The 27,500-nt window shown below is 47.0% G+C and overlaps 1 protein-coding gene across 1 annotated transcript in view; it reads right to left on the bottom strand.

The window, feature by feature from the left end:
- LOC139384643 (pleckstrin homology domain containing, family G (with RhoGef domain) member 4) overlaps positions 1 to 27,500 on the bottom strand; it is a 127,166-nt gene that overhangs the window by 97,853 nt on the left and 1,813 nt on the right. The window contains exons 3-7 of the mRNA XM_071129457.1: positions 23,366 to 23,459; positions 11,447 to 11,533; positions 8,312 to 8,428; positions 4,532 to 4,630; positions 1,649 to 1,797 (exon numbers count right to left, since the gene is read on the bottom strand). Coding sequence (XP_070985558.1) covers positions 1,649 to 1,797; positions 4,532 to 4,630; positions 8,312 to 8,428; positions 11,447 to 11,533; positions 23,366 to 23,459 — 546 coding nt within the window. The remainder of the gene's footprint in view (positions 1 to 1,648; positions 1,798 to 4,531; positions 4,631 to 8,311; positions 8,429 to 11,446; positions 11,534 to 23,365; positions 23,460 to 27,500) is intronic.

Below are 27,500 nucleotides of genomic sequence, written 5' to 3'. Positions count from 1 at the left end.
CAAACAAACCAAAGGCTAAGTCTTCTCATGCTTTGTTGATTTCAAAAAAGCCTTCAACTCAATTTGATATGAGGGTCTTCTATACAAATTGATAGAAAGTGGTGTTGGGGGAAAAAACATATGACATTATAAAATCCATGTACACAAACAACAAGTGTGCGGTTAAAATAGGCAAATAAAGCACACACATTTCTTCCCACAGGGCCGTGGGGTGAGACAGGGATGCAACTTGAGCCCCACCCTCTTCAAAATATATATAACAATGAATTGACGAGGGTACTAGACAGGGATGCAGCTTGAGCCCCACCCTCTTCAACATATATACAACAATGAATTGACGAGGGTACTAGACAGGGAAGCAGCTTGAGCCCCACCCTCTTCAACATATATATACCAATGAATTGGAGCGGGCACGGGAACATTCCTCAGCAGTTCTCTGTCCCAGTGAACAACCCCTGGATCCAGATGGAGATGCATTGGACCACTTATACTGACAAACAAACGAGGAGAGAAGGGGAGGAGAGGAGAGAAGAGAGGGGAAATGGAGGAGAGGAGAGAGGGAAATGGAGGACGAGAGAAGAGGAATGGAGGAGAGGAGCGAGGGGGAGGAGAGGAGAGAGGGGAAATGGAGGATAGGAGAGAGGGAAATGGAGGAGGAGAGAGGGGAGGAGAGGAGAGAAGAGAGGGGAAATGGAGGAGAGGAGAGAGGGAAATGGAGGAGGCGAGAGGAGAAATGGAGGAGAGGAGAGAGGGAAATGGAGGAGGAGAGAGAGGGGAAATGGAGGAGAGGAGAGACGGAAAATGGAGGAGAGGAGAAGAGGAATGGAGAAGAGGAGAGAGGGGAAATGGAGGAGAGGAGAGAGGGAAAATGGAGGAGAGGAGAGAAGAGGAATGGAGGAGAGGAGAGGAGAGAGGGGAAATGGAGGAGAGGAGAGAAGAGGAATGGAGGAGAGGAGAGAGGGAAATGGAGGAGGAGAGAGAGGGTAAATGGAGGAGAGGAGAGAGGAGAAATGGAGGAGGAGAGAGAGGGTAAATGGAGGAGAGAAGAGAGGAGAAATGGAGGAGAGGAGAGAGGGAAAATGGAGGAGGAGAGAGAGGGTAAATGGAGGACAGGAGAGAGGAGAGAGGAGAAATGGAGGAGAGGAGAGAGAGGGGAAATGGAGGAGAGGAGAGAGGAGAAATGGAGGAGAGGAGAGGAGAGAGAGAGAGAGAGAGAGAGAGAGAGAGAGAGAGAGAGAGAGAGAGAGAGAGAGAGAGAGAGGAGAGGAGAGGAGAAGAGAGGAGAGGAGAGGGAGGTTGGACTGAGGGGGGATGAGGGAGAACATAGAGGAGGTTGGTTGGAGAATGGCGCTGGGCTGTATTCATGTGTCAAGTTGCTGTGGATACAAGAGTATCTATAAAGGTGCAATGTGCAGAAATCGCTCCGTCATTTCCTGGTTGATAAAATCCTAATAGTTCCCCTAATTTCAGTTTCTGTGACAAAACAAACAAGTCCAGTGTAGAGAATCATTGTACCATCTAAACCGCTGTGGAATATATACAGATATAACACGTCTTAAGACTTTCAATGAGAATGACAGATCTATAACTCATATTGCTATGTGAATCTAGTCGGGTCGCCCAGAAAGGTTAACGACCGAATCATTACCTGTAGTCGTCTCTGAGGCTGACACTGGTTTCCTCTTTACGGAGGCGGGACAGGATGGCTCCGCCCTCCAGCTGTAATCTAGCCAATCGGCTGTCCTCCAGGACGGTGCACATCACACCCCTGTACCTGGAGAGTAACACCTTGGCCTCCTGGGGGGGTGGGGGGTGAGGGGGAGAATTAGTGTTTTATACACGTGTTGCACCACAAGTGAATTAATGTGTTTTCTAAACTCTTCCACATACACCAAACACCCTTCCTAAACATCACCTGTCCTGTCATCCAACTCTACCTGACCACTCCATATTCAACTCTACCAGACCACTCCATTTCCTGTCCTGAAATTCAACTCTACCAGACCACTCCATTTCCTGTCCTCTAATTCAACTCTACCTGACCAATCCATTTCCTGTCCTGTAATTCAACTCTACCTGACCACTCCACTTCCTGTCCTGTAATTCAACTCTACCAGACCACTCCACTTCCTGTCCTGTAATTCAACTCTACCAGACCACTCCACTTCCTGTCCTGTAATTCAACTCTACAAGACCACTCCACTTCCTGTCCTGTAATTCAACTCTACCTGACCACTTCATATTCAACTCTACCTGACCACTCCATTTCCTGTCCTGAAATTCAACTCTACCAGACCACTCCATTTCCTGTCCTGTAATTCAACTCTACCAGACCACTCCACTTCCTGTCCTGTAATTCAACTCTACCAGACCACTCCACTTCCTGTCCTGTAATTCAACTCTACAAGACCACTCCACTTCCTGTCCTGTAATTCAACTCTACCTGACCACTTCATATTCAACTCTACCTGACCACTCCATTTCCTGTCCTGAAATTCAACTCTACCAGACCACTCCATTTCCTGTCCTGTAATTCAACTCTACCAGACCACTCCACTTCCTGCATTTCAACTCTACCTGACCAATCCATTTCCTGTCCTGTAATTCAACTCTACCTGACCACTTCATATTCAACTCTACCAGACCACTCCATTTCCTGTCCTGTACTCCCACTCTACCAGACCACTCCATTTCCTGTCCTGTAAGTCAACTCTACCAGTCTCCTACAGCCTCAATACAACACACGTCATATCCTTCCTAAACATGTCTTCTACAGCCTCAACACACGTCATATACCTCCTAGACATGTCTTCTACAGCCTCAACACACATCATATCCCTCCTAGACATGTCTTCTACAGCCTCAACACACCACAGGACAGCAGACTACAGACTAATGTATATTAACACGGTAGTTACCTCAGCGGTAGCTGGCAGGACAGCAGACTACAGACTATATTAACACGGTAGTTACCTCAGCGGTAGCTGGCAGGACAGCAGACTACAGACTAATGTATATTAACATGGTAGTTACCTCAGCGGTAGCTGGCAGGACAGCAGACTACAGACTAATGTATATTAACATGGTAGTTACCTCAGCGGTAGCTGGCAGGACAGTAGACTACAGACTATATTAACACGGTAGTTACCTCAGCGGTAGCTGGCAGGACAGTAGACTACAGACTATATTAACACGGTAGTTACCTCAGCGGTAGCTGGCAGGACAGTAGACTACAGACTATATTAACATGGTAGTTACCTCAGCGGTAGCTGGCAGGACAGTAGACTACAGACTATATTAACATGGTAGTTACCTCAGCGGTAGCTGGCAGGACAGTAGACTACAGACTATATTAACATGGTAGTTACCTCAGCAGTAGCTGGCAGGACAGTAGACTACAGACTATATTAACATGGTAGTTACCTCAGCGGTAGCTGGCAGGACAGTAGACTGACTACAGACTATATTAACATGGTAGTTACCTCAGCGGTAGCTGGCAGGACAGTAGACTACAGACTATATTAACATGGTAGTTACCTCAGCAGTAGCTGGCAGGACAGTAGACTGACTACAGACTATATTAACATGGTAGTTACCTCAGCAGTAGCTGGCAGGACAGTAGACTACAGACTATATTAACATGGTAGTTACCTCAGCGGTAGCTGGCAGGACAGTAGACTCCAGACTATATTAACATGGTAGTTACCTCAGCGGTAGCTGGCAGGACAGTAGACTACAGACTATATTAACACGGTAGTTACCTCAGCGGTAGCTGGCAGGACAGTAGACAACAGACTATATTAACATGGTAGTTACCTCAGCAGTAGCTGGCAGGACAGTAGACTCCAGACTATATTAACATGGTAGTTACCTCAGCGGTAGCTGGCAGGACAGTAGACTACAGACTATATTAACACGGTAGTTACCTCAGCGGTAGCAGGCAGGACAGTAGACTACAGACTATATTAACATGGTAGTTACCTCAGCAGTAGCTGGCAGGACAGTAGACTACAGACTATATTAACATGGTAGTTACCTCAGCGGTAGCTGGCAGGACAGTAGACTACAGACTATATTAACATGGTAGTTACCTCAGCGGTAGCTGGCAGGACAGTAGACTCCAGACTATATTAACATGGTAGTTACCTCAGCGGTAGCTGGCAGGACAGTAGACTACAGACTATATTAACACGGTAGTTACCTCAGCGGTAGCTGGCAGGACAGTAGACAACAGACTATATTAACATGGTAGTTACCTCAGCAGTAGCTGGCAGGACAGTAGACTACAGACTATATTAACATGGTAGTTACCTCAGCGGTAGCTGGCAGGACAGTAGACTACAGACTATATTAACACGGTAGTTACCTCAGCGGTAGCAGGCAGGACAGTAGACTACAGACTATATTAACACGGTAGTTACCTCAGCGGTAGCTGGCAGGACAGTAGACTCCAGACTATATTAACATGGTAGTTACCTCAGCGGTAGCTGGCAGGACAGTAGACTACAGACTATATTAACACGGTAGTTACCTCAGCGGTAGCTGGCAGGACTGTAGACTCCAGACCTGTGATGGTACTCTGCAGAAGGTTGACAGCGTCCTCACAGTGACTGGTTAGCTGTTCCAGTCTCTGAAACACCACCGTCAGTAACAGAGACACACAGACACACTGTTCAACCACATGGAAGACAACTATACAAAGACCGAGAGACAGACAGTCAGATAACTAAGCGCAGACAACTTTAGTCATCTCCGGTAAGACACTCACAGCAGCACGTGGTTGCCATGGCGCCGTAAAGCAGCCTAAACAGAGAGTTCTGGAATGTTGGACATTTTATTTAAAACTTTTTTTTTGGGGGGGGGGGGGGTTGATTGATTTTGTTTTTGATAAGTCATTGATTTGATTGGATATATCCGGTTGTTTTTACAGGAGTTGCAGGACTGACGGCAGGTTGACTTGTTCGGGTTGGCTAGCTAGCTACCTGGCTAACGTTTGATGTATCTCAGCACTGACGGCAGGTTGACTTGTCCGGTTTGGCTAGCTAGCTACCTGGCTAACATTTGATGTATCTCAGCACTGACGGCAGGTCGGGTTTGGCTAGCTAGCTACCTGGCTAACATTTGATGTATCTCAGCACTGACGGCAGGTCGGGTTTGGCTAGCTAGCTACCTGGCTAACGTTTGATGTATCTCAGCACTGACGGCAGGTTGACTTGTCGGGTTTGGCTAGCTAGCTACCTGGCTAACGTTTGATGTATCTCAGCACTGACGGCAGGTTGACTTAGCCAGGTAGCTAGCTAGCCAAACCGGACAAGTCAACCTGCCGTCAGTGCTGAGATACATCAAACGTTAGCCAGGTAGCTAGCTAGCCAAACCGGACAACGTTTGATGTATCTCAGGACTGACGGCAGGTTGACTTGTCCGGTTTGGCTAGCAAGCTACCTGGCTAACGTTTGATGTATCTCAGGACTGACGGCAGGTTGACTTGTTCGGTTTGGCTAGCTAGCTACCTGGCTAACGTTTGATGTATCTCAGGACTGACGGCAGGTTGACTTGTTCGGTTTGGCTAGCTAGCTACCTGGCTAATGTTTGATGTATCTCAGGACTGACGGCAGGTTGACTTGTCCGGTTTGGCTAGCTAGCTACCTGGCTAACGTTTGATGTATCTCAGCACCGGCTGCTTGTTGATCAATGAGACCTGACTGCATTGTGTAAATGTCAGAGAGCTCGTAGTGAGGGTGACTACTGCTCTGGACTGATGTGTGGTGGGCTGTTGGCGCTGAAGAGCAGCATCAGAGGGAGCACCTACGTGGGTGATACACGTTAGATGTGGAGGTATGAAGTCCAGGCTACAGAGAGGATGAGCTGAGGAAGATAGCAGCGTCAGCAAGCCATCTCCATCACCTGGCTTCAACATCACCTATTTGCATCATCACCTAGCTTCACCATCACTTAGCTTCATCATCACCTAGCTTCACCATCAGCATCACCTGGCTTCACCATCACCTAGCTTCACCATCACCTAGCATCACCATCACCTATCTTCATCATCACCATCACCTAGCCTCACCATCACCTGGCTTCACCATCACCTGGCTTCACCATCACCTAGCTTCACCATCGCCTGGCTTCACCATCACCTGGCTTCAACATCACCTGGTCTCACCATCACCTGGCTTCACCATCACCTGGCTTCACCATCACCTGGCTTCACCATCACCATCACCTAGCTTCACCATCACCTGGCTTCACCATCACCTGGCTTCACCATCACCTAGCTTCACCATCACCTAGCTTCACCATCACCATCACCTAGCTTCACCATCACCTAGCTTCACCATCACCTGGCTTCACCGTCACCTGGCTTCACCATCACCTGGTCTCACCATCACCTGGCTTCACCATCACCTGGCATCACAATCACCATCACCTAGCTTCACCATCACCTAGCCTCACCATCACCTAGCTTCACCATCACCTGGCTTCACCATCACCTAGCTTCACCATCACCTGGCTTCACCATCACCATCACCTAGCTTCACCATCACCTGGCTTCACCATCACCTGGTCTCACCATCACCTGGCTTCACCATCACCTAGCTTCATCATCACCTGGCTTCACCATCACCTGGCTTCACCATCACCTGGCTTCACCATCACCATCACCTAGCTTCACCATCACCTGGCTTCACCATCACCTGGTCTCACCATCACCTGGCTTCACCATCACCTGGTCTCACCATCACCTAGCTTCACCATCACCTAGCTTCACCATCACCTGGCTTCACCATCACCTAGCTTCACCATCACCTGGCTTCACCATCACCATCACCTAGCTTCACCATCACCTGGTCTCACCATCACCTGGCTTCACCATCACCTGGCTTCACCATCACCTGGCTTCACCATCACCTGGCTTCACCATCACCTGGTCTCACCATCACCTAGCTTCACCATCACCTGGCTTCACCATCACCTGGTCTCACCATCACCTAGCATCACCATCACCTGGCTTCACCATCACCATCACCTAGCTTCACCATCACCTGGCTTCACCATCACCTGGCTTCACCATCACCTAGCTTCACCATCACCTGGCTTCACCATCATCTATCTTCATCATCACCTGGCTTTACCATCACCTGTCTTCACCATCACCTGGCTTCACCATCACCTAGCTTCACCATCACCTGGCTTCACCATCATCTATCTTCATCATCACCTAGCTTCATCATCACCTAGCATCACCATCACCTATCTTCATCATCACCATCACCTAGCCTCACCATCACCTAGCTTCACCATCACCTGGCTTCACCATCACCATCACCTAGCTTCACCATCACCATCACCTAGCTTCACCATCACCTGACTTCACCATCACCTGGTCTCACCATCACCTAGCTTCACCATCACCTGGCTTCACCATCACCTGGTCTCACCATCACCTAGCATCACCATCACCTAGCTTCACCATCACCTAGCTTCACCATCACCTGGCTTCACCATCACCTAGCTTCACCATCACCTGGCTTCACCATCACCATCACCTAGCTTCACCATCACCTGGCTTCACCATCACCTGGTCTCACCATCACCTGGCTTCACCATCACCTGGCTTCACCATCACCTGGCTTCACCATCACCTGGCTTCACCATCACCTGGTCTCACCATCACCTAGCTTCACCATCACCTGGCTTCACCATCACCTGGTCTCACCATCACCTAGCATCACCATCACCTGGCTTCACCATCACCATCACCTAGCTTCACCATCACCTGGCTTCACCATCACCTGGCTTCACCATCACCTAGCTTCACCATCACCTGGCTTCACCATCATCTATCTTCATCATCACCTGGCTTTACCATCACCTGTCTTCACCATCACCTGGCTTCACCATCACCTAGCTTCACCATCACCTGGCTTCACCATCATCTATCTTCATCATCACCTAGCTTCATCATCACCTAGCATCACCATCACCTATCTTCATCATCACCATCACCTAGCCTCACCATCACCTAGCTTCACCATCACCTGGCTTCACCATCACCATCACCTAGCTTCACCATCACCTGACTTCACCATCACCTGGTCTCACCATCACCTAGCTTCACCATCACCTGGCTTCACCATCACCTGGTCTCACCATCACCTAGCATCACCATCACCTAGCTTCACCATCACCTAGCTTCACCATCACCTAGCATCACCAGGCCTCACCATCACCTAGCTTCACCATCACCTGGTCTCACCATCACCAGGCTTCACCATCACCTGGCTTCACCATCAACATCATATCTCACCGTTCTGAAGCAGACCCAGGCGCTGTGTGAAAAGGGGAAGGATCCATCAAACTCAGTAGGCAGCTGAGACACCTCCACATGTTTATAGAGAGACTTCAGAGAGGTCAACAACTCCACCTGGATAGAAAGGGGAGAAATAGGAGGAGGGGGAGAGGGAGAGGGAGAGAGAGAAAGAGAAAGAGAGAGCGAGAGAGAGAGAGAGAGAGAGAGAGAGAGAGAAGAGAAGAGAAGAGAAGAGAGGGGAAGAGAAGGGAAGGGAAGAGAAGAGAAGAGAAGAGAAGAGAAGAGAAGAGAAGAGAAGAGAAGAGAAGAGAAGAGAAGAGAAGAGAGAGAGAGAGAGAGAGAGAGGGGACATATAGTAGGAGGGGAGAGATAGGAGGAGGGGAGAGAGAGAGAGAGAGAGAGAGAGACAGGAGGAGGAGGGGAGAGAGAGGTGTGAGAGAGAGAGGGAGGGAGGGAGATAAAGAGGGGAGAGAGAGAGGAGAGGGGGGGGGAGAGGTGTGAGAGAGACAGAGGGAGGGAGAGAGAGGAGATATTTAGGACAACAATACCACCACACCACTAGCATCAGCAAACCAATGAAGGTTTGTAACAAGACAACAACTCAATACTCAATACATAAAAACAGCCCCTCAACACTCTGCCAGACAGATCTCAATACATAACAACAGCCCCTCAACACTCTGCCAGACAGAACTCAATACATTACAACAGCCCCTCAACACTCTGCCAGACAGAACTCAATACATTACAACAGCCCCTCAACACTCTGCCAGACAGAACTCAATACATTACAACAGCCCCTCAACACTCTGCCAGACAGATCTCAATACATTACAACAGCCCCTCAACACTCTGCCAGACAGAACTCAATACATTACAACAGCCCCTTAACACTCTGCCAGACAGAACACAATACATTACAACAGCCCCTCAACACGCTGCCAGACAGAACACAATACATTACAACAGCCCCTCAACACTCTGCCAGACAGAACACAATACATTACAACAGCCCCTCAACACTCTGCCAGACAGAACTCAATAATAAATACATTACAACAGCCCCTCAACACTCTGCCAGACAGAACTCAATACTAAATACATTACAACAGCCCCTCAACACTCTGCCAGACAGAACTCAATACTAAATACATTACAACAGCCCCTCAACACTCTGCCAGACAGAACTCAATAATAAATACATTACAACAGCCCCTCAACACTCTGCCAGACAGAACTCAATACTAAATACATTACAACAGCCCCTCAACACTCTGCCAGACAGAACTCAATACTAAATACATTACAACAGCCCCTCAACACTCTGCCAGACAGAACGCAATACTAAATACATTACAACAGCCCCTCAACACTCTGCCAGACAGAACACAATACATTACAACAGGCCATCAACACTCTGCCAGACAGAACTCAATACTAAATACATTACAACAGCCCCTCAACACTCTGCCAGACAGAACACAATACATTACAACAGCCCCTCAACACTCTGCCAGACAGAACTCAATACTAAATACATTACAACAGCCCATCAACACTCTGCCAGACAGAACGCAATACTAAATACATTACAACAGCCCCTCAACACTCTGCCAGACAGACCACAATACATTACAACAGGCCATCAACACTCTGCCAGACAGAACTCAATACTAAATACATTACAACAGCCCCTCAACACTCTGCCAGACAGATCTCAATACATTACAACAGCCCCTCAACACTCTGCCAGACAGAACACAATACATTACAACAGGCCCTCAACACTCTGCCAGACAGAACTCAATACTAAATACATTACAACAGCCCATCAACACTCTGCCAGACAGAACTCAATACTAAATACATTACAACAGCCCATCAACACTCTGCCAGACAGAACTCAATACTAAATACATTACAACAGCCCCTCAACACTCTGCCAGACAGAACACAATACATTACAACAGCCCCTCAACACTCTGCCAGACAGAACTCAATACATTACAACAGCCCATCAACACTCTGCCAGACAGAACTCAATACATTACAACAGGCCCTCAACACTCTGCCAGACAGACCTCAATACATTACAACAGCCCCTCAACACTCTGCCAGACAGAACTCAATACATTACAACAGCCCCTCAACACTCTGCCAGACAGAACTCAATACATTACAACAGCTCCTCAACACTCTGCCAGACAGAACTCAATACTAAAAACAGCCCCTCAACACTCTGCCAGACAAAACTCAATACATTACAACAGCCCCTCAACACTCTGCCAGACAGAACACAATACATTACAACAGCCCCTCAACACTCTGCCAGACAGAACTCAATACATTACAACAGCCCCTCAACACTCTGCCAGACAGAACTCAATAAATTACAACAGCCCCTCAACACTCTGCCAGACAGAACTCAATACTAAATACATTACAACAGCCCCTCAACACTCTGCCAGACAGAACACAATACATTACAACAGCCCCTCAACACTCTGCCAGACAGAACTCAATACATTACAACAGCCCCTCAACACTCTGCCAGACAGAACTCAATACATTACAACAGCCCCTCAACACTCTGCCAGACAGATCTCAATACATTACAACAGCCCCTCAACACTCTGCCAGACAGAACTCAATACATTACAACAGCCCCTCAACACTCTGCCAGACAGAACTCAATACATTACAACAGCCCCTCAACACTCTGCCAGACAGATCTCAATACATTACAACAGCCCCAGGCGTAGAACCAGGTCTCTGTGTTACCTGTATGGCGGAGGGTTTCTCCAGGCGTAGAACCAGGTCTCTGTGTTACCTGTACGGCTGAGGGTTTCTCCAGGCGTAGAACCAGGTCTCTGTGTGTTACCTGTACGGCTGAGGGTTTCTCCAGGCGTAGAACCAGGTCTCTGTGTGTTACCTGTACGGCTGAGGATTTCTCCAGGCGTAGAACCAGGTCTCTGTGTTACCTGTACGGCTGAGGGTTTCTCCAAGCGTAGAACCAGGTCTCTGTGTTACCTGTACGGCTGAGGGTTTCTCCAGGCGTAGAACCAGGTCTCTGTGTGTTACCTGTACGGCTGAGGGTTTCTCCAGGCGTAGAACCAGGTCTCTGTGTGTTACCTGTACGGCTGAGGGTTTCTCCAGGCGTAGAACCAGGTCTCTATCAGCCAGTAACAGGACAGTGTAGATACAGCCGGGCAAAGCATCCTGTCAGGGAGAGAGAGGCAGAGAACAAGAGACAGATCAGTAGAATAAAAGACAAGCAGGTGAAGCTGTCTAAACAACAGACAACATGGGTAGGAGTTGACAGATGAAGCTGTCTCAACAACAGGCAACATGGGTAGGAGTTGACAGGTGAAGCTGTCTAAACAACAGACAACATGGGTAGGTGTTGACAGGTGAAGCTGTCTAAACAACAGACAACATGGGTAGGAGTTGACAGGTGAAGCTGTCTAGACAACAGCCAACATGGGTAGGAGTTGACAGGTGAAGCTGTCTAAACAACAGACAACATGGGTAGGAGTTGACAGGTGAAGCTGTCTAGACAACAGACAACATGGGTAGGAGTTGACAGGTGAAGCTGTCTAAACAACAGACAACATGGGTAGGAGTTGGCAGGTGAAGCTGTCTAAACAACAGACTACATGGGTAGGAGTTGACAGGTGAAGCTGTCTAGACAACAGACAACATGGGTAGGTGTTGACAGGTGAAGCTGTCTAAACAACAGACAACATGGGTAGGAGTTGACAGGTGAAGCTGTCTCAACAACAGACAACATGGGTAGGAGTTGACAGGTGAAGCTGTCTCAACAACAGACAACATGGGTAGGAGTTGACAGGTGAAGCTGTCTAAACAACAGACAACATGGGTAGGGGTTGACAGATGAAGCTGTCTCAACAACAGACAACATGGGTAGGTGTTGACAGGTGAAGCTGTCTCAACAACAGACAACATGGGTAGGTGTTGACAGGTGAAGCTGTCTCAACAACAGACAACATGGGTAGGAGTTGACAGGTGAAGCTGTCTAAACAACAGACAACATGGGTAGGAGTTGACAGGTGAAGCTGTCTAAACAACAGACAACATGGGTAGGAGTTGACAGGTGAAGCTGTCTCAACAACAGACAACATGGGTAGGAGTTGACAGGTGAAGCTGTCTCAACAACAGACAACATGGGTAGGAGTTGACAGGTGAAGCTGTCTAAACAACAGACAACATGGGTAGGAGTTGACAGGTGAAGCTGTCTAAACAACAGACAACATGGGTAGGAGTTGACAGGTGAAGCTGTCTAGACAACAGACAACATGGGTAGGTGTTGACAGGTGAAGCTGTCTCAACAACAGACAACATGGGTAGGAGTTGACAGGTGAAGCTGTCTAGACAACAGACAACATGGGTAGGAGTTGACAGGTGAAGCTGTCTAAACAACAGACAACATGGGTAGGAGTTGACAGGTGAAGCTGTCTCAACAACAGACAACATGGGTAGGTGTTGACAGGTGAAGCTGTCTCAACAACAGACAACATGGGTAGGAGTTGACAGGTGAAGCTGTCTAAACAACAGACAACATGGGTAGGAGTTGACAGGTGAAGCTGTCTAAACAACAGACAACATGGGTAGGAGTTGACAGGTGAAGCTGTCTCAACAACAGACAACATGGGTAGGAGTTGACAGGTGAAGCTGTCTCAACAACAGACAACATGGGTAGGAGTTGACAGGTGAAGCTGTCTAAACAACAGACAACATGGGTAGGAGTTGACAGGTGAAGCTGTCTAAACAACAGACAACATGGGTAGGAGTTGACAGGTGAAGCTGTCTAGACAACAGACAACATGGGTAGGTGTTGACAGGTGAAGCTGTCTCAACAACAGACAACATGGGTAGGAGTTGACAGGTGAAGCTGTCTAGACAACAGACAACATGGGTAGGAGTTGACAGGTGAAGCTGTCTCAACAACAGACAACATGGGTAGGAGTTGACAGATGAAGCTGTCTAAACAACAGCCAACATGGGTAGGAGTTGACAGATGAAGCTGTCTAAACAACAGCCAACATGGGTAGGAGTTGACAGATGAAGCTGTCTAAACAACAGACAACATGGCTAGGTGTTGACAGATGAAGCTGTCTAAACAACAGCCAACATGGGTAGGAGTTGACAGATGAAGCTGTCTAAACAACAGACAACATGGGTAGGAGTTGACAGGTGAAGCTGTCTCAACAACAGGCAACATGGGTAGGAGTTGACAGGTGAAGCTGTCTAAACAACAGACAACATGGGTAGGAGTTGACAGGTGAAGCTGTCTAAACAACAGACAACATGGGTAGGAGTTGACAGATGAAGCTGTCTCAACAACAGACAACATGGGTAGGTGTTGACAGGTGAAGCTGTCTCAACAACAGACAACATGGGTAGGAGTTGACAGGTGAAGCTGTCTAAACAACAGACAACATGGGTAGGAGTTGACAGGTGAAGCTGTCTAAACAACAGACAACATGGGTAGGAGTTGACAGGTGAAGCTGTCTCAACAACAGACAACATGGGTAGGAGTTGACAGGTGAAGCTGTCTCAACAACAGACAACATGGGTAGGAGTTGACAGGTGAAGCTGTCTAAACAACAGACAACATGGGTAGGAGTTGACAGGTGAAGCTGTCTAGACAACAGACAACATGGGTAGGAGTTGACAGGTGAAGCTGTCTAAACAACAGACAACATGGGTAGGAGTTGACAGGTGAAGCTGTCTCAACAACAGACAACATGGGTAGGTGTTGACAGGTGAAGCTGTCTCAACAACAGACAACATGGGTAGGAGTTGACAGGTGAAGCTGTCTAAACAACAGACAACATGGGTAGGAGTTGACAGGTGAAGCTGTCTAAACAACAGACAACATGGGTAGGAGTTGACAGGTGAAGCTGTCTCAACAACAGACAACATGGGTAGGAGTTGACAGGTGAAGCTGTCTCAACAACAGACAACATGGGTAGGAGTTGACAGGTGAAGCTGTCTAAACAACAGACAACATGGGTAGGAGTTGACAGGTGAAGCTGTCTAAACAACAGACAACATGGGTAGGAGTTGACAGGTGAAGCTGTCTAGACAACAGACAACATGGGTAGGTGTTGACAGGTGAAGCTGTCTCAACAACAGACAACATGGGTAGGTGTTGACAGGTGAAGCTGTCTAGACAACAGACAACATGGGTAGGAGTTGACAGGTGAAGCTGTCTCAACAACAGACAACATGGGTAGGAGTTGACAGATGAAGCTGTCTAAACAACAGCCAACATGGGTAGGAGTTGACAGATGAAGCTGTCTAAACAACAGCCAACATGGGTAGGAGTTGACAGATGAAGCTGTCTAAACAACAGACAACATGGCTAGGTGTTGACAGATGAAGCTGTCTAAACAACAGCCAACATGGGTAGGAGTTGACAGATGAAGCTGTCTAAACAACAGACAACATGGGTAGGAGTTGACAGGTGAAGCTGTCTCAACAACAGGCAACATGGGTAGGAGTTGACAGGTGAAGCTGTCTAAACAACAGACAACATGGGTAGGAGTTGACAGGTGAAGCTGTCTAAACAACAGACAACATGGGTAGGAGTTGACAGGTGAAGCTGTCTAGACAACAGACAACATGGGTAGGTGTTGACAGGTGAAGCTGTCTCAACAACAGACAACATGGGTAGGAGTTGACAGGTGAAGCTGTCTAAACAACAGACAACATGGGTAGGAGTTGACAGGTGAAGCTGTCTCAACAACAGACAACATGGGTAGGAGTTGACAGGTGAAGCTGTCTCAACAACAGACAACATGGGTAGGAGTTGACAGGTGAAGCTGTCTCAACAACAGACAATTATTATTTTTTATTTACTGACTGAATGACTGACTTGTAATCCACCTTGCTGAGGTCAGCCTGCTTCACACACACACACACACACTCACACACACACACTCACTCACTCACTCACTCACTCACTCACTCACTCACTCACTCACTCACTCACTCACTCACTCACTCACTCACTCACTCACTCACTCACACTCACACACACACACACACACACACACACACACACACACACACACAAATCCTTAGGAAGGGGGTCATGAATAGAATCCGTAACCTTGATAAACTAACTGTTTGTTCTGAGCAAACATCACCTCAGCAGAATCAAACTCCTACACACCCAGACTAACATGAACCCCCTCCACCCCCTCCTTCCTCTCTCCCTTAATGCAGATTGCTACATTAACCCCCACCACTCCCTCCTTCCTCCCCCCTTAATGCAGATTGCTACATTAACCCCCTCCACCCCCCCCCCCCCCTTAATGCAGATTGCTACATTAACCCCCACCACTCCCTCCTTCCTCCCCCCTTAATGCAGAATGCTACATTAACCCCCTCCACCCCCTCCACCCTCTCCCCCTTAATGCAGATTGCTACATTAACCCCCTCCACCCTCTCCACCCCCTCCTTCCTCTCCCTTAATGCAGATTGCTACATTAACTGGCTTTGCAGTGACTTCAGTGCAACAGGAAACATACTACTGTTTCTACCTCATTTGCCAACTGTCAAATTGTACAGTGGCTTTATGGCACCGAGTCAAATACCCCAAACAACCTGGTGTTCTGTGTGCCACGTTTACACTGATCTGGATACTGTTGTTATCTATTACCGACCTGTCAACATAACTAACACTGATCTGGATACTGTTGTTATCTATTACCGACCTGTCAACATAACTAACACTGATCTGGATACTGTTGTTATCTATTACCGACCTGTCAACATAACTAACACTGATCTGGATACTGTTGTTATCTATTACCGACCTGTCAACATAACTAACACTGATCTGGATACTGTTGTTATCTATTACCGACCTGTCAACATAACTAACACTGATCTGGATACTGTTGTTATCTATTACCGACCTGTCAACATAACTAACACTGATCTGGATACTGTAGTTATCTCAACATAACTAACACTGATCTGGATACTGTTGTTATCTATTACCGACCTGTCAACATAACTAACACTGATCTGGATACTGTTGTTATCTATTACCGACCTGTCAACATAACTAACACTGATCTGGATACTGTTGTTATCTATTACCAACCTGTCAACATAACTAACACTGATCTGGATACTGTAGTTATCTCAACATAACTAACACTGATCTGGATACTGTTGTTATCTATTACCGACCTGTCAACATAACTAACACTGATCTGGATACTGTTGTTATCTATTACCGACCTGTCAACATAACTAACACTGATCTGGATACTGTTGTTATCTATTACCGACCTGTCAACATAACTAACACTGATCTGGATACTGTAGTTATCTATTACCGACCTGTCAACATAACTAACACTGATCTGGATACTGTTGTTATCTATTACCGACCTGTCAACATAACTAACACTGATCTGGATACTGTTGTTATCTATTACCGACCTGTCAACATAACTAACACTGATCTGGATACTGTTGTTATCTCAACATAACTAACACTGATCTGGATACTGTTGTTATCTCAACATAACTAACACTGATCTGGATACTGTTGTTATCTATTACCGACCTGTCAACATAACTAACACTGATCTGGATACTGTAGTTATCTCAACATAACTAACACTGATCTGGATACTGTTGTTATCTATTACCGACCTGTCAACATAACTAACACTGATCTGGATACTGTTGTTATCTATTACCAACCTCTCAACATAACAACAATGATGTAGACAGTATTAATAACAAAGACTGACCTAGAATCAGAGAAAACAGTATAAACCCTGACTAGTTGCTCTGCTGGGTGATAAAGACTGACCTGGAATCAGACAAAACAGTATAAACCCTGACTAGTTGATCTGCTGGGTGATAAAGACTGACCTAGAATCAGACATAACAGTATAAACCCTGACTAGTTGCTCTGCTGGGTGATAAAGACTGACCTGGAATCAGACATAACAGTATAAACCCTGACTAGTTGCTCTGCTGGGTGATAAAGACTGACCTAGAATCAGACAAAACAGTGAACTACAGTAGCAGGTCTGGTCCCCTGTGTAGACATGTACAATGCTCTTCAGGAGAAAACTGTGTGTGTGTGTGTGTGTGTGTGTGTGTGTGTGTGTGTGTGTGTGTGTGTGTGTGTGTGTGTGTGTGTGTGTGTGTGTTTGTGTGTGTGTGTGTGTGTGTTTTCTCATGTGACTCATGGGGCTCAGTAAAATATGAGTCAGATTTTATTTATTTATTTAACCGTTATTTAACTAGGCAAGTCAGTTAAGAACAAATTCTTACAATGGCAGCCTGCCCCGGCCAAACCCGGCCTGCCCCGGCCACACCCGGCCTGCCCCGGCCACACCCGGCCTGCCCCGGCCAAACCCGGCCTGCCCCGGCCAAACCCGGCCTTCCCCGGCCAAACCCGCCCTTAGGGTTAATATATATGTGAAATATGGATGCAACATAAAACAATTTCAAGTTTTTACTGAGTTACAGTTCATATAAGGAAATACGTCTAACCTGACCGTAATACCCTGTATATAGCCTCCACATTGACTCTGTAACCGGTACCCCCTGTATATAGCCTCCACATTGACTCTGTAACCGGTACCCCCTGTATATAGCCTCCACATTGACTCTGTACCGTAATACCCTGTATATAGCCTCCACATTGACTCTGTACCGTAATACACTGTATATAGCCTCCACATTGACTCTGTACTGGTACACCCTGTATATAGCCTCCATATTGACTCTGTACCGTAATACCCCATATATAGCCTCCACATTGACTCTGTACCGTAATACCCTGTATATAGCCTCCACATTGACTCTGTACCGTAACACCCTGTATATAGCCTCCACATTGACTCTGTACCGTAATACCCTGTATATAGCCTCCACATTGACTCTGTACAGTAACACCCTGTTTATAGCCTCCACATTGACTCTGTACCGGTACCCCCTGTATATAGCCTCCACATTGACTCTGTACCGGTACCCCCTGTATATAGCCTCTACATTGACTCTGTACCGGTACCCCCTGTATATAGCCTCTACATTGACTCTGTACCGGTACCCCCTGTATATAGCCTCCACATTGACTCTGTACCGGTACCCCCTGTATATAGCCTCCACATTGACTCTGTACCGGTACCCCCTGTATATAGCCTCCACATTGACTCTGTACCGTAATACCCTGTATATAGTCTCCACGTTGACTCTGTACCGTAACACCCTGTATATAGCCTCCACATTGACTCTGTACCGGTACCCCCTGTATATAGCCTCCACATTGACTCTGTACCGTAACACCCTGTATATAGCCTCCACATTGACTCTGTACCGTAATACCCTGTATATAGCCTCCACATTGACTCTGTACCGTAATACCCTGTATATAGCCTCCACATTGACTCTGTACCGTAATACCCTGTATATAGCCTCCACATTGACTCTGTACCATAATACCCTGTATATAGTCTCCACATTGACTCTGTACCGGTACCCCCTGTATATAGCCTCCACATTGACTCTGTACCGTAATACCCTGTATATAGCCTCCACATTGACTCTGTACCGTAATACCCCATATATAGCCTCCACATTGACTCTGTACCGTAATACCCTGTATATAGCCTCCACATTGACTCTGTACCGTAACACCCTGTATATAGCCTCCACATTGACTCTGTACCGTAATACCCTGTATATAGCCTCCACATTGACTCTGTACAGTAACACCCTGTTTATAGCCTCCACATTGACTCTGTACCGGTACCCCCTGTATATAGCCTCCACATTGACTCTGTACCGGTACCCCCTGTATATAGCCTCTACATTGACTCTGTACCGGTACCCCCTGTATATAGCCTCTACATTGACTCTGTACCGGTACCCCTTGTATATAGCCTCCACATTGACTCTGTACCGGTACCCCCTGTATATAGCCTCCACATTGACTCTGTACCGGTACCCCCTGTATATAGCCTCCACATTGACTCTGTACCGTAATACCCTGTATATAGTCTCCACATTGACTCTGTACCGTAACACCCTGTATATAGCCTCCACATTGACTCTGTACCGGTACCCCCTGTATATAGCCTCCACATTGACTCTGTACCGTAACACCCTGTATATAGCCTCCACATTGACTCTGTACCGTAATACCCTGTATATAGCCTCCACATTGACTCTGTACCGTAATACCCTGTATATAGCCTCCACATTGACTCTGTACCGTAATACCCTGTATATAGCCTCCACATTGACTCTGTACCATAATACCCTGTATATAGTCTCCACATTGACTCTGTACCGGTACCCCCTGTATATAGCCTCCACATTGACTCTGTACCGTAATACCCTGTATATAGCCTCCACATTGACTCTGTACCGTAATACCCTGTATATAGCCTCCACATTGACTCTGTACCATAATACCCTGTATATAGTCTCCACATTGACTCTGTACCGGTACCCCCTGTATATAGCCTCCACATTGACTCTGTACCGTAACACCCTGTATATAGCCTCCACATCGACTCTGTACCGTAACACCCTGTATATAGCCTCCACATTGACTCTGTACCGTAACACCCTGTATATAGCCTCCACATTGACTCTGTACCGTAACACCCTGTATATAGCCTCCACATTGACTCTGTACCGTAATACCCTGTATATAGCCTCCACATTGACTCTGTACCATAATATCCTGTATATAGTCTCCACATTGACTCTGTACCGGTACCCCCTGTATATAGCCTCCACATTGACTCTGTACCGTAATACCCTGTATATAGTCTCCACATTGACTCTGTACCGGTACCCCCTGTATATAGCCTCCACATTGACTCTGTACCGTAACACCCTGTATATAGCCTCCACATCGACTCTGTACCGTAACACCCTGTATATAGCCTCCACATTGACTCTGTACCGTAACACCCTGTATATAGCCTCCACATTGACTTTGTACCGTAACACCCTGTATATAGCCTCCACATTGACTCTGTAGCGTAATACCCTGTATATAGCCTCCACATTGACTCTGTACCGTAATACCCTGTATATAGCCTCCACATTGACTCTGTACCGTAATACCCTGTATATAGCCTCCACATTGACTCTGTACCGTAATACACTGTATATAGCCTCCACATTGACTCTGTACTGGTACACCCTGTATATAGCCTCCATATTGACTCTGTACCGTAACACCCTGTATATAGCCTCCACATTGACTCTGTACCGTAATACCCTGTATATAACCTCCACATTGACTCTGTACCGTAATACCCCGTATATAGCCTCCACATTGACTCTGTACCGTAATACCCCATATATAGCCTCCACATTGACTCTGTACCGTAATACCCTGTATATAGCCTCCACATTGACTCTGTACCGTAATACCCTGTATATAGCCTCCACATTGACTCTGTACCGTAATACCCTGTATATAGCCTCCACATTGACTCTGTACCAGTACCCCCTGTATATAGCCTCCACATTGACTCTGTACCGTAATACCCTGTATATAGCCTCCACGTTGTTATTTTACTGCTGCTCTTTAATTATTGGTTATTTTTCTATTTAAATGTTTTTTTTTGGTTTTTGGTTTTTACATCAGTATATTTTAGTAAATACTTTAATACTTTTTTTTCTTAAAATTGCATGGTTGGTTAAGGGCTTGTAAGTAAGCATTTCACTGGAAGGTTGTATTCGGCGCATGTGACAAATAACATTTGATTAGATTTACAGTAGAGAGTCATTTAACAGACTCTCTGATCCAGAGAGACTTACAGTAGAGAGTCATTTAACAGACTCTCTGATCCAGAGAGACTTACAGTAGAGAGTCATTTAACAGACTCTCATCCAGAGAATTAGAGTCGAGAGTCATTTAACAGACTCTCTGATCCAGAGAGACTTACAGTAGAGAGTCATTTAACAGACTCTCTGATCCAGAGACTTACAGTAGTGAGTACATACATGTTTATACTGGTCTCCTGTGGGAATCGAACCCACAACCCTGATGGTGCAAGAGCCATGCTCTACCAACTGAACCACACAGGACCTGAGTTGTTCCTTTCACCAGAACCTGTTCCCTGGTTTCCTGTTTGCCCGTGTCAGTAAACACAGTTCCCTGGTTTCCTGTTTGACCGTGTCTGTAAACACTGTTTCCTGGTTTCCTGTTTGACCGTGTCTGTAAACACAGTTTCCTGGTTTCCTGTTTGACTGTGTCAGTAAACACTGTTCCCTGGTTTCCTGTTTGACCGTGTCAGTAAACACTGTTCCCTGGTTTCCTGTTTGCCCGTGTCTGTAAACACTGTTCCCTGGTTTCCTGTTTGCCCGTGTCTGTAAACACTGTTCCCTGGTTTCCTGTTTGACCGTGTCTGTAAACACTGTTTCCTGGTTTCCTGTTTGACCGTGTCAGTAAACACTGTTCCCTGGTTTCCTGTTTGACCGTGTCAGTAAACACTGTTCCCTGGTTTCCTGTTTGACCGTGTCTGTAAACACTGTTTCCTGGTTTCCTGTTTGACCGTGTCTGTAAACACTGTTTCCTGGTTTCCTGTTTGACCGTGTCAGTAAACACTGTTCCCTGGTTTCCTGTTTGACCGTGTCAGTAAACACTGTTCCCTGGTTTCCTGTTTGCCCGTGTCTGTAAACACTGTTCCCTGGTTTCCTGTTTGACCGTGTCTGTAAACACTGTTTCCTGTTTGCCCGTGTCTGTAAACACTGTTCCCTGGTTTCCTGTTTGACCGTGTCAGTAAACACTGTTCCCTGGTTTCCTGTTTGACCGTGTCTGTAAACACTGTTCCCTGGTTTCCTGTTTGACCGTGTCAGTAAACACTGTTCCCTGGTTTCCTGTTTGACCGTGTCAGTAAACACTGTTCCCTGGTTTCCTGTTTGACCGTGTCTGTAAACACTGTTTCCTGGTTTCCTGTTTGCCCGTGTCTGTAAACACTGTTCCCTGGTTTCCTGTTTGACCGTGTCAGTAAACACTGTTCCCTGGTTTCCTGTTTGCCCGTGTCTGTAAACACTGTTCCCTGGTTTCCTGTTTGACCGTGTCTGTAAACACTGTTTCCTGTTTGCCCGTGTCTGTAAACACTGTTTCCTGGTTTCCTGTTTGACCGTGTCAGTAAACACTGTTCCCTGGTTTCCTGTTTGACCGTGTCTGTAAACACTGTTCCCTGGTTTCCTGTTTGACCGTGTCTGTAAACACTGTGTCCTGTTTGACCGTGTCAGTAAACACTGTTCCCTGGTTTCCTGTTTGACCGTGTCAGTAAACACTGTTCCCTGGTTTCCTGTTTGACCGTGTCTGTAAACACTGTTTCCTGGTTTCCTGTTTGACCGTGTCTGTAAACACAGTTTCCTGGTTTCCTGTTTGACCGTGTCAGTAAACACTGTTCCCTGGTTTCCTGTTTGACCGTGTCAGTAAACACAGTTCCCTGGTTTCCTGTTTGACCGTGTCTGTAAACACTGTTCCCTTGTTTCCTGTTTGACTGTGTCAGTAAACACTGTTCCCTGGTTTCCTGTTTGACCGTGTCAGTAAACACAGTTCCCTGGTTTCCTGTTTGACCGTGTCTGTAAACACTGTTCCCTGGTTTCCTGTTTGACTGTGTCAGTAAACACTGTTCCCTGGTTTCGTGTTTGACCGTGTCTGTAAACACTGTTCCCTGGTTTCCTGTTTGCCCGTGTCAGTAAACACAGTTCCCTGGTTTCCTGTTTGACCGTGTCTGTAAACACTGTTCCCTTGTTTCCTGTTTGACTGTGTCAGTAAACACTGTTCCCTGGTTTCCTGTTTGACCGTGTCAGTAAACACAGTTCCCTGGTTTCCTGTTTGACCGTGTCTGTAAACACTGTTCCCTGGTTTCCTGTTTGACTGTGTCAGTAAACACTGTTCCCTGGTTTCGTGTTTGACCGTGTCTGTAAACACTGTTCCCTGGTTTCCTGTTTGCCCGTGTCAGTAAACACTGTTCCCTGGTTTCCTGTTTGACCGTGTCTTACCTGAAGTATGTTGAAGGCGCTGAACAGAGCGGGGACAGGGGAGCACCGCCGGGAGTCCACTAGGACTGTCAACCCTAGGGAACGCACCTCCTTCCTGTAACACACAGGATATGACATCAGAGACAGAGACTCAGGCCACAACAGTAAGCTCTTCAGCACTGTTCAAGCTATCAGAACCGTAGTGTCAGGAGATATCAGAACCGTAGTGTCAGGAGCTATCAGAACCGTAGTGTCAGGAGCTATCAGAACCGTAGTGTCAGGAGCTATCAGAACCGTAGTGTCAGGAGCTATCAGAACCGTAGTGTCAGGAGCTATCAGAACCGTAGTGTCAGAACCGTAGTGTCAGACGCTATCAGAACCGTAGTGTCAGGAGCTATCAGAACCGTAGTGTCAGGAGCTATCAGAACCGTAGTGTCAGGAGCTATCAGAACCGTAGTGTCAGGAGCTATCAGAACCGTAGTGTCAGGAGCTATCAGAACCGTAGTGTCAGGAGCTATCAGAACCATAGTGTCAGGAGCTATCAGAACCGTAGTGTCAGAACCGTAGTGTCAGGAGCTATCAGAACCGTAGTGTCAGGAGCTATCAGAACCGTAGTGTCAGGAGCTATCAGAACCGTAGTGTCAGGAGCTATCAGAACCATAGTGTCAGGAGCTATCAGAACCATAGTGTCAGGAGCTATCAGAACCGTAGTGTCAGGAGCTATCAGAACCGTAGTGTCAGGAGCTATCAGAACCGTAGTGTCAGGAGCTATCAGAACCGTAGTGTCAGGAGCTATCAGAACCGTAGTGTCAGGAGCTATCAGAACCGTAGTGTCAGGAGCTATCAGAACCGTAGTGTCAGGAGCTATCAGAACCGTAGTGTCAGGAGCTATCAGAACCGTAGTGTCAGGAGCTATCAGAACCGTAGTGTCAGGAGCTATCAGAACCGTAGTGTCAGGAGCTATCAGATCCGTAGTGTCAGGAGCTATCAGAACCGTAGTGTCAGGAGCTATCAGAACCGTAGTGTCAGGAGCTATCAGAACCGTAGTGTCAGGAGCTATCAGAACCGTAGTGTCAGGAGCTATCAGAACCTTAGTGTCAGGAGCTATCAGAACCGTAGTGTCAGGAGCTATCAGAACCGTAGTGTCAGGAGCTATCAGAACCGTAGTGTCAGGAGCTATCAGAACCGTAGTGTCAGGAGCTATCAGAACCGTAGTGTCAGGAGCTATCAGATCCGTAGTGTCAGGAGCTATCAAATCAAATCAAATCAAATCAAATCAAATTTATTTGTCACATACACATGGTTAGCAGATGTTAATGCGAGTGTAGCGAAATGCTTGTGCTTCTAGTTCCGACAATGCAGTAATAACCAACAAGTAATCTAACTAACAATTCCAAAACTACTGTCTTGTACACAGTGTGAGGGGATAAAGAATATGTACATAAGGATATATGAATGAGTGATGGTACAGAGCAGCATAGGCAGATACAGTAGATTGTATCGAGTACAGTATATACATATGAGATGAGTATGTAAACAAAGTGGCATAGTTAAAGTGGCTAGTGATACATGTATTACATAAGGATACAGTCGATGATATAGAGTACAGTAAATACGTATGCCTATGAGATGAATAATGTAGGGTAAGTAACATTTATATAAGGTAGCATTGTTTAAAGTGGCTAGTGATATATTTACATCATTTCCCATCAATTCCCATTATTAAAGGGGCTGGAGTTGAGTCAGTGTGTTGGCAGCAGCCACTCAATGTTAGTGGTGGCTGTTTAACAGTCTGATAGCCTTGAGATAGAAGCTGTTTTTCAGTCTCTCGGTCCCAGCTTTGATGCACCTGTACTGACCTCGCCTTCTGGATGATAGCGGGGTGAACAGGCAGTGGCTCGGGTGGTTGATGTCCTTGATGATCTTTATGGCCTTCCTGTGACATCGGGTGGTGTAGGTGTCCTGGAGGGCAGGTAGTTTGCCCCCGGTGATGCGTTGTGCAGACCTCACTACCCTCTGGAGAGCCTTACGGTTGAGGGCGGAGCAGTTGCCGTACCAGGCGGTGATACAGCCCGCCAGGATGCTCTCGATTGTGCATCTGTAGAAGTTTGTGAGTGCTTTTGGTGACAAGCCGAATTTCTTCAGCCTCCTGAGGTTGAAGAGGCGCTGCTGCGCCTTCTTCACAATGCTGTCTGTGTGAGTGGACCAATTCAGTTTGTCTGTGATGTGTATGCCGAGGAACTTAAAACTTGCTACCCTTTCCACTACTGTTCCATCGATGTGGATAGGGGGGTGTTCCCTCTGCTGTTTCCTGAAGTCCACAATCATCTCCTTAGTTTTGTTGACGTTGAGTGTGAGGTTATTTTCCTGACACCACACTCCGAGGGCCCTCACCTCCTCCCTGTAGGCCGTCTCGTCGTTGTTGGTAATCAAGCCTACCACTGTTGTGTCGTCCGCAAACTTGATGATTGAGTTGGAGGCGTGCGTGGCCACGCAGTCGTGGGTGAACAGGGAGTACAGGAGAGGGCTCAGAACGCACCCTTGTGGGGCCCCAGTGTTGAGGATCAGCGGGGAGGAGATGTTGTTGCCTACCCTCACCACCTGGGGGCGGCCCGTCAGGAAGTCCAGTACCCAGTTGCACAGGGCGGGGTCGAGACCCAGGGTCTCGAGCTTGATGACGAGCTTGGAGGGTACTATGGTGTTGAATGCCGAGCTGTAGTCAATGAACAGCATTCTCACATAGGTATTCCTCTTGTCCAGATGGGTTAGGGCAGTGTGCAGTGTGGTTGAGATTGCATCGTCTGTGGACCTATTTGGGCGGTAAGCAAATTGGAGTGGGTCTAGGGTGTCAGGTAGGGTGGAGGTGATATGGTCCTTGACTAGTCTCTCAAAGCACTTCATGATGACGGAAGTGAGTGCTACGGGGCGGTAGTCGTTTAGCTCAGTTACCTTAGCTTTCTTGGGAACAGGAACAATGGTGGCCCTCTTGAAGCATGTGGGAACAGCAGACTGGTATAGGGATTGATTGAATATGTCCGTAAACACACCGGCCAGCTGGTCTGCGCATGCTCTGAGGGCGCGGCTGGGGATGCCGTCTGGGCCTGCAGCCTTGCGAGGGTTAACACGTTTAAATGTCTTACTCACCTCGGCTGCAGTGAAGGAGAGACCGCAAGTTTTCGTTGCAGGCCGTGTCAGTGGCACTGTATTGTCCTCAAAGCGGGCAAAAAAGTTATTTAGTCTGCCTGGGAGCAGGACATCCTGGTCCGTGACTGGGCTGGATTTCTTCCTGTAGTCCGTGATTGACTGTAGACCCTGCCACATGCCTCTTGTGTCTGAGCCGTTGAATTGAGATTCTACTTTGTCTCTGTACTGACGCTTAGCTTGTTTGATAGCCTTGCGGAGGGAATAGCTGCACTGTTTGTATTCGGTCATGTTACCAGACACCTTGCCCTGATTAAAAGCAGTGGTTCGCGCTTTCAGTTTCACACGAATGCTGCCATCAATCCACGGTTTCTGGTTAGGGAATGTTTTAATCGTTGCAATGGGAACGACATCTTCAACGCACGTTCTAATGAACTCGCACACCGAATCAGCGTATTCGTCAATGTTGTTGTCTGACGCAATACGAAACATGTCCCAGTCCACGTGATGGAAGCAGTCTTGGAGTGTGGAGTCAGCTTGGTCGGACCAGCGTTGGACAGACCTCAGCGTGGGAGCCTCTTGTTTTAGTTTCTGTCTGTAGGCAGGGATCAACAAAATGGAGTCGTGGTCAGCTTTTCCGAAAGGGGGGCGGGGCAGGGCCTTATATGCGTCGCGGAAGTTAGAGTAACAATGATCCAAGGTCTTTCCACCCCTGGTTGCGCAATCGATATGCTGATAAAATTTGGGGAGTCTTGTTTTCAGATTAGCCTTGTTAAAATCCCCAGCTACAATGAATGCAGCCTCCGGATAAATGGTTTCCAGTTTGCAAAGAGTCAAATAAAGTTCATTCAGAGCCAACGATGTGTCTGCTTGGGGGGGGATATATACGGCTGTGATTATAATCGAAGAGAATTCTCTTGGTAGATAATGCGGTCTACATTTGATTGTGAGGAATTCTAAATCAGGTGAACAGAAGGATTTGAGTTCCTGTATGTTTCTTTCATCACACCATGTC

The sequence above is a fragment of the Oncorhynchus clarkii genome, chromosome 26 (assembly GCF_045791955.1).
Source record: "Oncorhynchus clarkii lewisi isolate Uvic-CL-2024 chromosome 26, UVic_Ocla_1.0, whole genome shotgun sequence".
Taxonomy (NCBI): domain Eukaryota; kingdom Metazoa; phylum Chordata; class Actinopteri; order Salmoniformes; family Salmonidae; genus Oncorhynchus; species Oncorhynchus clarkii.
Note: the sequence above shows the minus strand (reverse complement) of the source record. Positions and strands in the feature narration are given on the sequence as shown.